This window comes from Grammomys surdaster, unplaced genomic scaffold (assembly GCF_004785775.1).
Source record: "Grammomys surdaster isolate TR1022 unplaced genomic scaffold, NIH_TR_1.0 126278, whole genome shotgun sequence".
Classification (NCBI taxonomy): domain Eukaryota; kingdom Metazoa; phylum Chordata; class Mammalia; order Rodentia; family Muridae; genus Grammomys; species Grammomys surdaster.
The window spans coordinates 3,662,808-3,678,441 of NW_021621078.1; the positions used below are offsets into that span (position 1 = coordinate 3,662,808).

The 15,634-nt window shown below is 40.1% G+C and overlaps 1 protein-coding gene across 2 annotated transcripts; it reads left to right on the forward strand.

Annotated features, from left to right (window-relative positions):
- Window positions 1-436: 436 nt before the first annotated feature.
- Wsb1 (WD repeat and SOCS box containing 1) lies at window positions 437-14,790 on the forward strand. 2 transcript variants are annotated; one of them, XM_028759283.1, is made up of 9 exons: window positions 437-778; window positions 4,287-4,455; window positions 6,221-6,489; window positions 7,849-7,980; window positions 9,552-9,652; window positions 11,960-12,132; window positions 12,403-12,516; window positions 13,406-13,513; window positions 13,704-14,790. In XM_028759283.1, the coding sequence occupies exons 1-9, from the start codon at window positions 739-741 to the stop codon at window positions 13,861-13,863; spliced, it is 1,266 nt and encodes a 421-aa protein (XP_028615116.1). In that variant the 5' UTR covers window positions 437-738; the 3' UTR covers window positions 13,864-14,790. The 2 variants fall into 2 exon arrangements, with proteins under 2 accessions (XP_028615116.1, XP_028615117.1); XM_028759284.1 differs by lacking the exons at window positions 437-778; window positions 4,287-4,455; window positions 6,221-6,489; window positions 7,849-7,980; window positions 9,552-9,652 and adding an exon at window positions 10,347-11,610.
- The last annotated feature ends 844 nt before the right edge of the window (window positions 14,791-15,634 follow it).

Genomic DNA, 15,634 nt, shown 5'->3' on the forward strand with positions numbered 1-15,634 from the left:
TGGACCAGTTAGAACAGAGGCAGCCTTGGGGGAAGCCTCAGAGGTGAGGACCCAACACCCTGGGTCTCCTCTGTCAACTGAGCCTTTCCTAAAACCAGTTTGCTCTCGTCCTGACCAATTGGACACCACTATGCTAATTTTCATCGTATCTTTATTCAGTGCAACCTTCACTTCCCAGTTACCAAGGAGCCAGACACGCAGCTAAAAGGGATTAAGCACCTGAAACGTCTACTTTGCCTTTTCCAGTTCGGTCACGTGCATTATACAATCCTCGGTTTGCTCTTGGCAAAGAGTCTTCGACTTGGAAACTGCCCACAAGTCCCGCTTTGACGGCTCACGCGGGTCCGTGGGCCCAGACAGTCACGTCCCGTGCGTCGGGAGGCGGGGCCTGATGGTCTGACGTCACCCACCACACCCCGCCTCCCAGATATTATCCGTGCCGCCCGCCATCTTGTCTCAGTGTCTGGTTTGGCGGCGGAAGCACCGGCAGGCTGTGTGAGTCTGTGTGAGGAAGGCGCGTCGGCTCTTTTGTCTGAGTGTGACCGAGTGGCTTGGTTCCAGGCATTCCGGTGGTTTCCCCCGGGCAGTCCGCAGAAGCCGCAGCGGCCGCCCGCGCTCTCTCTTCAATCCCCACGCCTGGGAAAGACCGAGCCCGCGTCACGCCCCTCAGCCCCCGCCGGGTCCCTTCTCTGTCGTCGCGTCCGAATCGAGTTCCCGGAATCAGACGGTGCCCCATAGATGGCCAGCTTTCCCCCGAGGGTCAACGAGAAAGAGATCGGTGAGGCCCAGGATGGAAGGGGAGCGTGGCGAAGACCGACAGAGTGCGAAGGGGCTCGCTCCGGGGCCGGGGGGTAGTGGGGGTGGGTGTGGGGGATGGGAGAAGAGGGAAGTCCGATGCCAAGGCCCACGAGAAACGGGGGACCCGATGCCGAGGCTCCGGAGAGCCGGAGAGGAGCAAAGACCGGCGCTGTGTGGCGGGAGGAAGCGGTCCTGCGATGGGCGTCGGCCGGGAGTGAATGGACCCGCGTCCCAGAGCGGGCCTCCGAGTTTGCTCACCACCGGGCAAACCCTAGTGACACCATCACTGCTGAGGTGCAGATCGAACATCCTAGGATTCTCCCGGCTCTGTCTTGGATGTCAAGTGGACCTGGAGGATTACTAGCATAGGCTCAGTGGTCTATCCTAGGCTCTCTTAAGTCTGTGGTGGAAAAAAAATGTAGTGAACTTTTGTGTTTTGAGGTGCAGTAGGAGGAGGAGCTTCTGTATGTCAGGTACTCTGAGAAAGGGGCCTGAAGAGGTGTTCTCAGCGTGGATAAGTGTTTTTTTTTAAAGGATGTCCTTATGAAAGGGAAGGGTTCAAAGGAGGGAATGTGTTGCTTTAGTACGAGAGAGGAGCAGTGTGAATAGGTGGAGTGCCTGAAGGAGGTCTATTGTATAGAAGATGAAGCAGCCTTTTCTCGAGCGAGGCAGAAGACTGGACAATGGGGAGTCGAAGGGTGTGGGCCAGACCTGCCCAGTGATCCCTTTAAAGCACTTAGCATTATTTAAATTCTCTCAAAGGAGCCATCTTTGAGGCCATTGAATGAGATTCGTGGAGCAAAGTCAAAAGACAATAGTAGGCAGTGACATTACTGGTTTGTTTTTAAATTGGCCTAGTATGGTCATCTCAACACTCAGAGGCAGAGGCAGCCAGACCTGAGATCAGTATGGTCTGCATAGCCACTTCCAGTAGCCAAGACTACATAGTGAAATCCAGTTTAGAAGAAAGAAAAAAAGCAGTGGCCACTGAGCAGAGAGCCTTTGCATTTCCATGCTCTTCATATGGATGACTTTGCCAAGTGGTTGGAGGAGGTGTTTCTAGGAAGAGTGAAAAGCTGATGTAATCGCAAATTTTTTTCTTGTATGTGAGTGGACTTCTATCCACAATGGCTATTAACAGAGTTGGGGGGGTGTTGTTTTCTGAAGGATGAAATTGAATGGCTAATTAGCTGATGACTTTAATATTAGTTTTATAACCATGTTAAAGCTACAGATATCATAAAATTCCTGCTGTTTTTAGAACTATTTTAAAGCTAAGTGTTTTGAACTCAGACCTTTAAATTTTGTTTAATTTTTTTATTATTATTATTAGTAGCAGCAGTAGTAATGCTAATAAGGATTGAAGTTGCCGGGTGGTGATGGCGCACGCCTTTAATCCCAGCACTCGGGAGGCAGAGGCAGGCGGATTTCTGAGTTCGAGGCCAGCCTGGTCTACAGAGTGAGTTCCAGGACAGCCAGGGCTATACAGAGAAACCGTGTCTCAAAAAAACAAAACAAAACAAAAAAGGATTGAAGTCAGGACCTGTAGATGCCAGGCAAACACTCTACTACTGAGCTATAACTCCTGCCTTTATGAGCAAAGGTTTTTCGTCCTCTATATGTACCAATAACACTACATTTATCTGTACTCTGAAAACTTTCTTGCCCTCTTTTTTAAGGGATAGTGCTTTTTTAGCATACTTGCTAAAGTATTCATCAAATAGCTGTTTTTTCAAGAGTCTCCTTATATATACATAAAAAAGTTAAGTGTCAGATGTTTTGGAATTTGGCCTTTTTCTTTTTTTCTTTTTCTTTCTTTTCCCTGTTTTTCTTGTTGTTTTTTCAAGACAGGGTTTCTCTGTGTAGCCCTGGCTGTCCTGGAACTCACTCTAGACCAGGCTGGCCTCGAACTCAGAAATCCACCTCCCTCTCCCTCCCAAGTACTGGGATTAAAGGCGTGCGCCACCACTGCCCGGCAAATTTGGCCTTTTTCTAAGCCAAATTTTTTGTTTCTTTGTGTTTGAAGTGTCATTTGGATATAAGGTTAGATATTTATCTGTACAGTTTGGTGTTTTTGAGTAACCCCCCTCCCACACCCAATCCCCTAGCATTAATTCTAGTTGTGTCAAATTTGGATTTTCATGTGCATGCTAAAGATAGGAGCAGGACTCAGTGAATGTTTGAAGAGTTCCAGGACAGGATATAACTGCCCCAAGCTACTACCCTCTTTTACAAGGCACTGTCACACTTCCTTTCTGGTCATGAAATCGGAGGGCGGAATGTGAGGATGAACTTAAATCTGGTTAGCCTTGTTCCCTGGTGACTCATGCTGTAAGTACTGTGCAGATATCTTGTATTTTAGGCCCAGTTTCCCATGGCCCCATTACATTTTTTTTTCAAAGCACTTTAGGGAAACCTTCCTCTAGGTTGGTAATATTTTACTAGTCAGTACTTGAGTATTTAAAACAGCTGATTAAAGTATAAAAATCATTCGTTGTGTCTGTTAGAAACGTGAAACACTTAGAAAAATGCTGATAGATAGCATTTGTTTTATGGTTTTTATAACAGTACTAGAATGTCTTGCATTTGAAGACGAGTTAGTGGATTGGTAATTAGTGTTTGGTGTTTGAGCCAACCACATTCCTATCTCATATTAACACTTTAGAGAAGTGTAAAGAGGCTGGGTAGTGGTGGCGCACGCCTTTAATCCCAGCACTTGGGAGGCAGAGGCAGGTGGATTTCTGAGTTTGAGGCCAGCCTGGTCTACAGAGTGAGTTCCAGGACAGCCAGGGCTACACAGAGAAACTCTGTCTCGAAAAACCAAAAAAAAAAAAAGAAAAGAAAAAGAAAAGTAGCCAAATGATTGTGCCCAAGATTATTTTTAAAAAGTAACCTTAAAGTACACACTTAAATCTGTGGAAAATAAAGTATTCTGCTTAGATTAATTTGGGAACATTGTCTTTTAAAGCTAATACTTGCATTGCCTCCTTTTAAAAAGTAGCCCTAGCTACTCTGAAACTTTGTTACAAGGTCTCAAGTGGCCCAGGGTGGTCTTGAACTCCTCCTGAACACTAAGTCTTCTAAGAGCTGAGATGATAGGTGTGCTTCCCATGCCTAGTGACATACTTTAAATCTCAGAAACCACTATCCAAACAAAGCGCATCTCTGTTTTTTTGTTTGTTTGTTTTTTTGTTTTTCGAGACAGGGTTTCTCTGTGTAGCCTTGGCTGTCCTGGAACTCACTCTGTAGACCAGGCTGGCCTCTAACTCAGAAATCCGCCTGCCTCTGCCTCCCAAGTGCTGGGATTAAAGGCGTGCACCACCACCGCCCAGCACAAAGCGCATCTCTGATGTTCTATGGGTAGAAAGCCGGTTAAACCATGTCTAAAAGAAAAGGAGACAACCTCAGCAAATTCCAAAATAATATAGTGCCATCTGAATCTGATGATTGTATATAATATCCTGTTTTTTGTTTTTGTCTTGTTTCAGTGAGATCACGCACTATAGGGGAACTTTTAGCTCCAGCAGCTCCTTTCGACAAGAAATGTGGTGGTGAAAACTGGACTGTTGCTTTTGCTCCAGATGGTTCCTATTTTGCGTGGTCACAAGGATATCGTATAGTGAAGCTTGTCCCGTGGTCCCAGTGCCTTAAGAACTTGTAAGACTTCTTTCCTTTGCTTTTGTAGAGTTTACTATTTCTCCGTGTTGGGTAATAAAATATTTAAAGTTTTCTTTACAGCCAGTGTTATAAGCTTGTTTGTAGTTCAAATCTTCATTGAAGATTTGTGTAAAGAATTACCTGATCTAGCCACAATGCTGCATCTGCAATTCCAGCACTTGGGAAGTGGAGGTGGCAGGTGGCTCTCTGAGGTTCAGGGCCAGCCAGGCCTACACAGGACTGTAAGGGCTACATAGTAGACAGACCTTGTCTCAAAAAAAAAAAAAATTATCCGGGTTGGCAATCCCAGCACTGGGGAAGCAGAAACGATGATGTCGTAGTGCAGACCAGCCTAGGCCATGTAGTGAAAAGGTCTGGGCTTAATTTGTATATTATGGAGTGTTGTAATATTTTATCAGATATTTATGCTCCCACCCCCTTCCCCACTGAACCCCTGGGTCTCATATGCAGGGGCCGGTGCTTCGCCAACTAACCTACATTCCTGTCTCCTGTGGGCTGTGTGTGTGTGTGTGTGTGTGTGTGTTCCCTGTCTCCTGTTAAGGATGGGGGTGTGTAAAGACAAATTAATTGTGCCTTACATTTGTGTGTGTGTCCTGCTGTGTCAGATCAAGTGATTTGTTAGATGAATGTTTGCATTCACTTTGGATTTCACATACTTTATTGGTTAACAGAGCTGTATAAACAGATTTTTCTCTAAGATAGACCTACTGTGTGGCCCAGATTGGCTTTAAATTCTTGATTCTGTCTCAGCCTCCTGGATGATACCGTCTGGGTGTGAGCCCCTAGCTGATTGGAGTAGGGTCAGGGGAGGCTTTAGCCTAGGCCAACTTCAGATTCAGTATGTAGCCTAGGATAACTTTGAACTTCTAGTATTCTCGCATTTTTACTCAGAATTGCTCAAATAACTGGCTCTGCCTCCATAACCCGGTATGTTGTGGTGGAGATCAGACCTGGGGTTTCATGTTTGCTCTGCAAGCACTCTACCAACTGCAGTTTATATCTGCTTTTTTCATTTTCAAGTTAATAAGATTTTATTTAAGCTTGTGTGATCTCTTCACTATGCACCAGGCTCACTGAAGTTTTCATCAGGATATCTCTTCTTTCTGAAGGAACTTAACCTAGTTGTGCTGTGTGTCCATCAGCTGACAGTGCTTTTTATCTCTGTTTGAATAAGGACATATTCATGATAGCTTCAAAGTTTTCTGACGTCTGGCTTCTAATTTCCTGAAATAATCTAGTTTAATATCCTAAAAGATGGATTATAATATTAATGCTTTGACAAATGAGCTGAATCAGTCCTTAAGTTTATATTAAGAAGTTACTGTCTTTCTCATCCTAACTTCTCTTCTGAGCATAGAAAAAAAAATATTACAAGTCTAGTGTCACCTCTGGGTGTGTTTCCTGTGATAGAAGCCGTCTCAGTTGAGACATAACTGACCAGTGCTGGACACTTGACAACAGTGTACACTCTCAAATGGAGCCATGCTTTACAGTACTCTGTTAAAGAAGTTCTAGTGAAGGCAATTTGGAAGGAAAATAAAAGTTTTCTTACTGGGGATTCTCTCAGCCACCAATAGTTTTCATGAGTTGAATTTGTCTAGCCTTGTATTTCAGATACCAACTTTCCCATCTTTAGAAATAGTGTTAACAATTGTATTGAGAAGACTTTTAACAAGTGTTAACAATTAGTGTCTACAGAAGTTCAATATGAAGAAAATTTAATTTTCAATCTTTTTCCCCTCAGTCTTTTGCATGGTTCCAAGAATGTTACCAATTCAAGCTGTCTAAAATTGGCAAGACAAAATAGTAATGGTGGTCAAAAAAATAAGCTCCGTGAACACATTATAGACTGTGGAGACATAGTCTGGAGTCTTGCTTTTGGGTCTTCAGTTCCAGAAAAACAGAGTCGTTGCGTTAATATAGAATGGCATCGGTTCAGATTTGGACAGGATCAGCTACTCCTTGCCACAGGATTAAACAATGGTCGCATCAAAATATGGGATGTATATACAGGTATGGATTCATATTGAAAATTAACCTGATTAATTTATGATAGAAGCACTGGAATATGTTATTTGAGGACTTTAATGCATAGAAAAGGGAGAAATTAGGTGTCTTTATAATTGTTCCAAGTCTTCAGTTTGTAATTTTAATCTAGGAGAATAAGAGTTTATACTGCTTGACAAAATATGCAAAGCAGGTTTGGATCTTATTTTTGATTAACTGTTTATTAGTTAATATTTTAGTTTCTGACTCAGCAAAATGTCTTACATGCTTTTTCAATGATAACTTAGGGGTTTTCAAGGGAAACCAGTTTTTTTGTATCTCAAGCAGGTCTCAAACTCACTGTGTAGCCGATGACGAGTTTAACTCTCTCTGCTCCTCCAGCCACCACAGGCATGTGCTGCAAATCTCAGTTTTATGCAGTGCTAAGAATCCAGCTCTAGGGTTTCACATGCGTACTAGGCAAGCACCTATCAACTGAGCCACTTAACCAGCTATACATCAGAGGGCTGGTGTCTTAGTGAGGGTTGTACTACTGTGAACAGATAGCATGACCAAGGCAACTCTTATAAGGACAACATTTATTTGGAGCTAGCTTACAGGCTCAGAGGTTCAGTTCATTATCAAGATGGGAGCAGGCAGGCATCATGCAGGAGGAGCTGAGAGGTCTATATCTTCATCTGGAGGCTGCTAGGAAAATACTGACTTCCAGGCACCTAGGAGGACAAGGGGATATTCTGTTTGTTTACAAATATAAAATAATTTAAGTGAGGATTAAAGCAAGTTGTACCCCAAAACACAGACAGTAATAATGGCATTGAACTGGGGAAAAGGAAGCAAAGTTTGATTGGCTTATTAGGGGGAACAATTAAGATGACCATAGATTTTTCTAGAAAACAAAACCTGTTAACTGAAAAGTACCTTTTTTTAGATAGTGTTAAAATTAAAAGCTGTGACATAATATTTACTTTGTGGACCATTTGATAGTTAAAGGCCAATGAAACAAAAAGCAAGGAGAAAAGTTGATATTTTGATACTGTTGTAAAGTCATATTGTACAAACTAAGTCAGTGGTGTAGGGCTTTTGATGCTAATTTGGTCTAGGACTTTTCTTACATTTCAGTCATTTCTTTAAGTTTTCTAATACATGCAGGGTCTGCTATCTTAGGAAGAAACTGCTGAAATTTCTGAGTAGTGAATTCTCACAAGTAACAATAGCCACTAGTTAGTTAATAAGTGAAACAATTTATTTCATAATACAAGGAGGTACCCAAGAATGTCTGTTTATTTTTTACAGTTAACAAAACTATAAAAATAGAAGATAAGAAATAATCTTGTCTCTTTTTTTTCTCCTTTCAATCACATTTAGGAAAACTCCTCCTTAATCTGGTAGACCACATTGAAGTGGTTAGAGACTTAACTTTTGCTCCAGATGGGAGCTTACTCCTTGTATCAGCTTCAAGAGACAAAACTCTTAGAGTATGGGACCTGAAAGATGATGGTATGTATATCTTTGTCTTTTCCCTAGCTGTGTAAAAGAATGAAGTTTTTGTTTCTTTTTTTTTTTTTCCTTTTTTTTGAGCCAGGGTCTCTCTCTCTGTAGCCTTAGCTGGCCTGGAAATTAACTGTGTAGACCAGACTGGCCTCACAAGAGATCCACCTGCCTCTGCCTCTGCCTCTTGAGTGTTCTACCATACCTGGCCATGTCTCTCTCTCTCTCTCTCTCTCTTTTTTTTTTTTTTTTTTTTCGAGACAGGGTTTCTCTGTGTAGCCTTGGCTGTCCTGGAACTCACCCTGTAGACCAGGCTGGCCTCAAACTCAGAAATCCGCCTGCCTCTGCCTCCCAAGTGCTGGGATTAAAGGCGTGCGCCACCACTGTCCAGTTTTATTATTACTATTTTTTAGAGTGATGGTGTGATTGCCCTTGCCCTCCCCTGACTCCTGCAGTTTCATAGGTTTAGGAGGTAAGGTCAAGAGAATTGAGAGCTCTAGGCCGAACTTAGCTACTTAGCAAGACACTATCAGAAAAACAGAAACCAAATGGCTTGATGATCATGGTTTCTTTCCTTTATTTCTATTTAATACTTGGGTCCCTTTCCTATATAGATCAAACAAAAACATAACTTAAGTCAGAACAGGAGCCAGCAGTTACTTCAGTCTTGCCAGTGCTCAGACCAACCACACAGATCTATAACTCTAGTTCCAAAGAATTCAACATCTTCTGGCCTCTTGTGTACACTGCATGCAGGTGCTACACAGACATATATGCAAGCAAAATACTCATATATTAAATAAATGAAATTTTAAAATAAAAAGCCTTATTTTTTAATTTTATTTAAAAGAACAAATCCAGTCATCCAGTAAAATTGTAAATTATAGACTGATTGACAAATCAGGATTTATAACATGGTTAAATGCTGTTAAGCATAGGTCATAAATTCTTTCACAAAAAGTTAGAGACGTTTTACCCTCTAACATCACAGAAAAAGTATATTGGTGTACTCAGTTTTTTTCTGAAACATGTGATTCATTGATGTTTTATCTTGCTTTATACAGAAATAAATGTAGATCAGGCTGAAGTACCTGCCTTTGTCCCCTAAATACTGAGATTAAACGTATACATTAGCATGACTGGCTTTTATATTCTACACTATATTATTTTTAGTTCTGTATATTCATGTTTGTCTACATGTGGGTATGTATGGGTGTCTGAGGAGGCCATAGGTAAGTAATAAAGTGCTGGGAGTCAAATTCAGGTCAGAGTGTGTTCTTGACTACTAAGGTATGTCTCCAGCTCTGTGTAATTTTATCAAGCAACAAATGTTACCCTCTGTGAGTTCGAGGCCAGCCAGGTCCACATAGAGAGTTCTGGAACAGTCAAGACTACATAGAGAGACCGTGTCTTGGAAGAAAGGAAAGAAAGCAAGAAGATGGCAGATATTGAAGGCCTCTTTATTATATACATCTTTTTCAGCTGGAAAAGTTATGATAACTGTAGATTACTGTCTTGTCAGTCAAGGAGGTGTTACTGATTCAAAATGTATCCTGACACAGATGCTTCTTTTTGTTCAGGAAACATGGTGAAAGTATTGCGGGGACATCAGAACTGGGTGTACAGTTGTGCATTCTCTCCCGACTGTTCTATGCTGTGTTCAGTTGGAGCCAGTAAAGCAGTATGTATCAAAGTTCTTGTACATGTATTGTGAATTGGATGATAATGTATGGCTAATCATTTTAAATCTAAGTAACCTATTAAGTCTGTGCTCGGTGTCAAGAATATCTTTATTTCATGATGGAGAGAATTTGCATGTAGAAAATTAGTTACTTGTGAATTGAGAATTAAATTGTCTCTAGAGATGTTTATAAAATGAAGGGTTAGTGAGGTAAAAGGGCTGTGAAATTTAGGAATGTTATGTGCTATAGATAAGATCTAGTCCATTTTTAAGATATTTCCTTGCTAATTTTCTTTGTTTTTGTTTTATCCAGTTGTCTGTGGTTTTGTTTTGTTTTTAAGTTTTGAGTCTCAGTTGATCCTGGACATTTAACTGAAAAAAAAAAGTAATTTTTAAGCATAATAAAGTTATAACTCATGGATGTCCTATAGTGGATTATAGATCAAGCTACACATGGTTTTACAGTGTGCCTATGGACAGCTTAAGTAGGGACTGTTGAGGGTTGTACTTTTAGTGAACTGTCAGTTTACTAGCTGAGTTGATGTATTTTGAAGAGTTTAGCAGCATTGAGTATGAAACTGGCTGAACTCCAAATCCGTGTAATGATTGAGACATTCTTTGGGCTGATGGGGGTCGGGGGGGTGGCTAGATAAAACACATTTTATTTTGCCAAGAAGTATGTTAAAATGATAGTTGTCAATGTTAGTAGTTTAAAACAAAGTAGCTTACTTTTGTTTTTGTTTTTTTGTTTTTTGTGTTTTTTTTGTTTTTGTTTTTTAATCATAAAAAAACAAGCTAGATGTTGACATTGCAACTTTAGGCTGTGTGTTTTCCATATGCTTCTTGCTTTCCCTGTCACAGGTGGTGGCAGCAATATTGGTGTGATTGAGGTTATGCTGGCACCACTCGCACACAGGCGCACAATGGTGTTAGCTGGGCAGAAAGAGTGGCATCTCTGGCTACCGGGCTGGGGGCGACCTTTACCATAGGATGAAGTAACCTTGCATTCGGCTGCAAGGTGTACTGTACGTACACAGGTGCTGGTCGATGTCCACTTCTGCTTTCCTTTCTTTTCTTTTTCTTTTCTTTTTTTTCCTTTAAAAAGTAATTTCCCCCACAGTAATGTCCAGACTCCCGAGTAATTGATCTTCCAGTTTGAAGGAATTGAGAGTCTGACAAGTGAACCCAATTTAATGTAAAGTAATTGGTTTTTTAGTGTTTTTTGGAATTCTTAATATACTAGCACTACCTTAAATTATTTACCCAGTTATTATTCTTATTTTCCTTTGGAAATGTGTGCAGAAAGGAAAATGTTAGCAGAAAGGCTTATTCTACTTCAGGAGGAGGGAAGCTAGCTGTCTCACTAGACTTGCTGTAAAGCTCCCAGTTTACATTACTCTTAACAGTAAGCATTAGAATACTGTCTTGAACTACTTGAGAGGCTAAGTAGATAGGCCAGCCTGGGCTACTTAAAGGCCAGCCTGAACTTCTTGGTGAGACACTACCTCAAAGCAAAAAACCAGCAAAACTTATTTAGAACCTTCTGCACAGTCTTTGGATGTTTAAAATCTAAACTGTATGTGGACTTATTTTTAACTAATTTAACTGTTTTATGCTGAAAATAAACTAATGATTATAGTCATTTTAGAAAAATAAGTGTTAAATCTTGATTACCAAAAGATGTTGTAATTATATTATTTTCATAAAGTAGTATTTTCATTTGTAATATGGTTTAATAACATCCTTGTTGTTTGCCAACAAAATTATTTTTGGCTGTGAAAATTCTCTTTGCTTGCAGTATCTGTTTCTCTTCCTAGGCTCTCGGTGGTGACCCAAGCCTATTGTAAACAAGTGATTATCTCAAAGGGAGATGCCAGTGGAGTAACAATTGCTAACATTACATTTCTGTCTGTATATATTTTTAAAAATTGGTAGTTTTCTGGAAAAAAGAGAAAGGGGTTTGTAATACTTAACCCTATTTATTTCCATATATTTTAGTTAATTAGATTTTGGAATAAATGGATTTCAATATTTGTGGTTAAATTGCATTGCCTTTATTTTCCCTTTAGGCTTATTTTTAAATTAACATTTAACAGAAACATTTGAAATAGAAATTTGCATGTCTGCTTTAATTAACTTAAAGACTGATTTTTTTTAATCTATGACACTGAGCATATTCTTTAAATTACTCATCATTTGTAATTAATTTGATGTAATATTAAAGTAACAATTATAGTTTAAAATGTGCCCCTTTGTTCTCTGTGTACCTGAGTGAAACTATAACATTTCCCTCTTTTATTATTTCAGGTTTTCCTTTGGAATATGGATAAATACACCATGATAAGGAGACTGGAGGGCCATCACCATGATGTTGTAGCTTGTGACTTTTCTCCTGATGGAGCATTACTAGCTACTGCATCTTATGATACTCGTGTGTATGTCTGGGATCCACACAATGGAGACCTTCTGTTGGAGTTCGGGTGAGTACAACATGAATTATTTCAGTCAGTAACCCAACATTGGCTATCACAATAGCTTTGAAGAAGTTCTGTGTAAAATTAGAATCCCTAACAAAATGTAAAATTAACAGCTTCTTGTTTCATTGAACTTGGCTGTAACAGCTCTCCTCAGTCTTAGTTGTAGCATCAAAGCCCCACTTTGACCTTACTCAGAGGCCAGTGAACTTGATACCAAGGCTGTTTGTTTCTTGAATTAATTCTGAAATACTGCAAATATGTCTCTGACCCCAGGCACCTGTTTCCCCCGCCTACTCCAATATTTGCTGGAGGAGCAAATGACCGATGGGTAAGAGCTGTGTCTTTCAGTCATGATGGACTGCATGTTGCCAGCCTTGCTGATGATAAGTGAGTATTATGGATTATGGTATAGTTTTGACTGTACTTGTGATTTTTAAAGGTTTTTTTTTTTCTCATCCTTAAAGAAAGTGTGCTTTAACTCATAACACACTCTAGCTAGATTTAGGGTTTTGTATGGGAATTGTTTGTTTGTATTTGAAATGGTCTTGGAATGTGGGCCGGGTTGATCTTGAACTTAAGATCCTTCTACCTCTACCTCCTGAATGCTGAGAATTCTATGTGGACCACCATGCCCATCCTGTAACTGGGGTTTACTGTCTCTCTAGGCAACACCTTGGGAGGTGTTGGTTTTTGCCTAGCTGGCTATAGTGGTACATACCTATAAACTGGCCTCTGCTTTTGAGATTAGACAAATATAGAAAAGAGTAAATCAGATTGTGTTATATTTTATTTGTAAGAAAATGACAAAGCTTCTAGTTGTGAACATTACAGGTTCAAACATTTGAGGTTACAAAGCCATGCCTTGTAATCTCTTTGGAGTTTATCCAAGTTACCAAATGGTATAAAATGTAAACTAGTCTGTATAGATCTATAAAGCGTGACAGTGTAGACTGTGGAGGCTCATGTCTGTAATTGCAGCATTTGGGAGGCTGAAGCAAGAGGCTTCCAGCTTGAGGTGTGTAGTGAGACCTAATTTCAAACAAAACAAAAAGTTACATTAACTGGATAGAGAAGACAGACCTGTAATCCCAGCTCTTGGGCGTAAAAGCAAGTTCAAGAATTTGATGCTGGCCTGGTTTTCGTACATATGAGCCCATCTCAACCAAAGTTACCATGCTGTTTGAGAGTGATTTGTGTGTATGTACTCTGTGGTCAGAATACAGAAGCATTGCTTTCTGACTTACTCAACTCGCTGGCCTGCTTATTTTCCTTGCAGAATGGTGAGGTTCTGGAGAATCGGTGAGGATTGTCCAGTGCAGGTTGCACCTTTGAGCAATGGTCTTTGCTGTGCCTTTTCTACTGACGGCAGTGTTCTAGCTGCTGGGTAAATACATCTTTGTTTCTTTTTATTTTGAAGACTTTTCTTTATGCGGATTTCTGTAAATTTCCTAGACAAACTCTTTATATTCTTGCTACTTGCCTTGTCTTGGATTTGTGGATCTGATATACAGCTGTAGGGACATAGGACACATGTAGTTGCGTAACCATGATTTCGTTTTTCCATTTCTCTGAAGGACACATGATGGAAGTGTGTATTTTTGGGCCACTCCAAGGCAAGTCCCTAGCCTTCAACATTTGTGTCGCATGTCAATCCGAAGAGTGATGCCCACCCAAGAAGTCCAGAAACTGCCTGTTCCTTCCAAAATGTTGGAGTTTCTCTCCTACCGGGATTAGAACGAGGACTGCCTTTCCTGGTAGGGCCTGACAGAACACCCTCTACAGAACACACCTCAGGCTTTGCCAGCTCAAGCACCTGTTCTTGAAGGCTCGGAAGATTTATTTAATTTGATCCACTCTTATACTTCATTTCATTAGTTGGACTTTTAAAGCATTATTTATAGACTATAGGAGAAATATTCCTGAACATATCATGTAATTTTTTAAAGATTAACTGTGAAAACATTACATACATGTATATATTTAGACATGAGCTGCTGCTATATATTGAGTGGGCCCTTAGTTTTCTCTTAGTTCTGACCTGTAAATATTGCTTTAATAGAGCCACCACATGTATATGTGCTGTTCATTAGAGCAAATTCAGTGGAGTTTTTGTTCTTTTTTTTTTATTTGGCGGCACTGAGTTTAGATGATGCTGAATAAAACAGAATTGCCTCATAGGAAGTGGAAGTGGTCAGGATGGATGATGGGAAACTGACTGGTAAGAGAGAGTTTTCAGATGTGAAAAAGATTTTCCAAAAGAATGGTGTCTGGGAGTTTGAATGTGACGTTTAAAAAGCCAAGGAAAAGGATAGCTAGAAAAAGGTTGGCTCTCCTAGGCCTTAATTTTGGAAAGCAGCTACTTACCCCTCAGAGAATAAAGTATTATGCATTCTTGTCAATTTGAAAACTACATCTACTGTATTATTGCTGAATATTTTGTTAATACTAAAGGACAATTATTTTAAGACCATGGGTTTTGTTTTTAACATATTTTGTTTCTGCAGAGGATGATATTGGTGACATACCAAAGAAAAGCAATACACAATTTGTCTGCTTTAGCCTTTTATTTATCTCATCTGCAGATGTTGAGAATGTATGCATTATGTAAAATGCTTGTTTTTTATCTTTGTTTTTTTAATTAAACGACATAAAAATACTACATTACTGATGTTTTTTTCATGTGTTACATTGTGTAGTCCTTTTGTCTAGCTGCACTGTAAGGTTGCCAGTGGGTCCACAAATGCGCAATACAGATTATAGTGAGGAAGAAAGAATGTAACAACAGGAAGGCACCACTTTGTGAGCACATGTGTGCCGCTGTATTCCACCACTGTCTCCTGGGCCATGGTTGCCATGGTTGTTTCTACTAAAGCTGTAGAGCAAAGAACAGCTGAGCAAAAGAAGACCTTAGAGAAACGGACAGCCTCAAAGTTAGCCTGCCTGGTTTAATGATAGCGGCTGATAGTCTGGGTCCTCAGAAAGGCAAACGCACTCTGTTAGCCATGCATGATCTCAATGATATGCCCAGTTCCACTGAGAATATTTATATGTTCTTCATGTTGGCCAAGTATATGGAAGTGGTTATGAAAGCCAGAAAAGAATCCAAGTGCTTTCCCAAATGGCAGCTACAGTATACAAAACACAGGCATCTCTACTAACACTAGGGGGTTCCCCCATTTCACTTGTATTCTGTAATTTTAAAAATACTTAAAACGTTTTAAAATTATATATTAAATTTTAAATATACAAAAAGTAGGATTTAAAAATTATATAAGAATAATCTCCATGAATATTTGCTTTTCATAACCATAGCAAATACCAATTGTGTAAAGATTAGTTGAATGATACACTCTGCTTAAGATGTTTGCAACCTCAGGGACACAACAGAGTATAAGACCCACGCAAACATGTTTGTCTTGGAGGGCATGTGACACAGAGGTGGTTCTGTTCTGCATGCCCAAAGGGAGGCAAGAAAAGAGGTGGTTGGGCTCTTTCTGGGTTCAGA

Bases quoted from the DNA above. Each gene is read 5' to 3' on its own strand.
- Wsb1 (XM_028759283.1), top strand. From the start codon at position 739: ATGGCCAGCTTTCCCCCGAGGGTCAACGAGAAAGAGATCG. The intron at 9,653-11,959 runs GTATGTATCAAA...TTATTATTTCAG, and splicing joins CAGTTGGAGCCAGTAAAGCA to GTTTTCCTTTGGAATATGGA. The intron at 12,133-12,402 runs GTGAGTACAACA...CTCTGACCCCAG, and splicing joins GACCTTCTGTTGGAGTTCGG to GCACCTGTTTCCCCCGCCTA.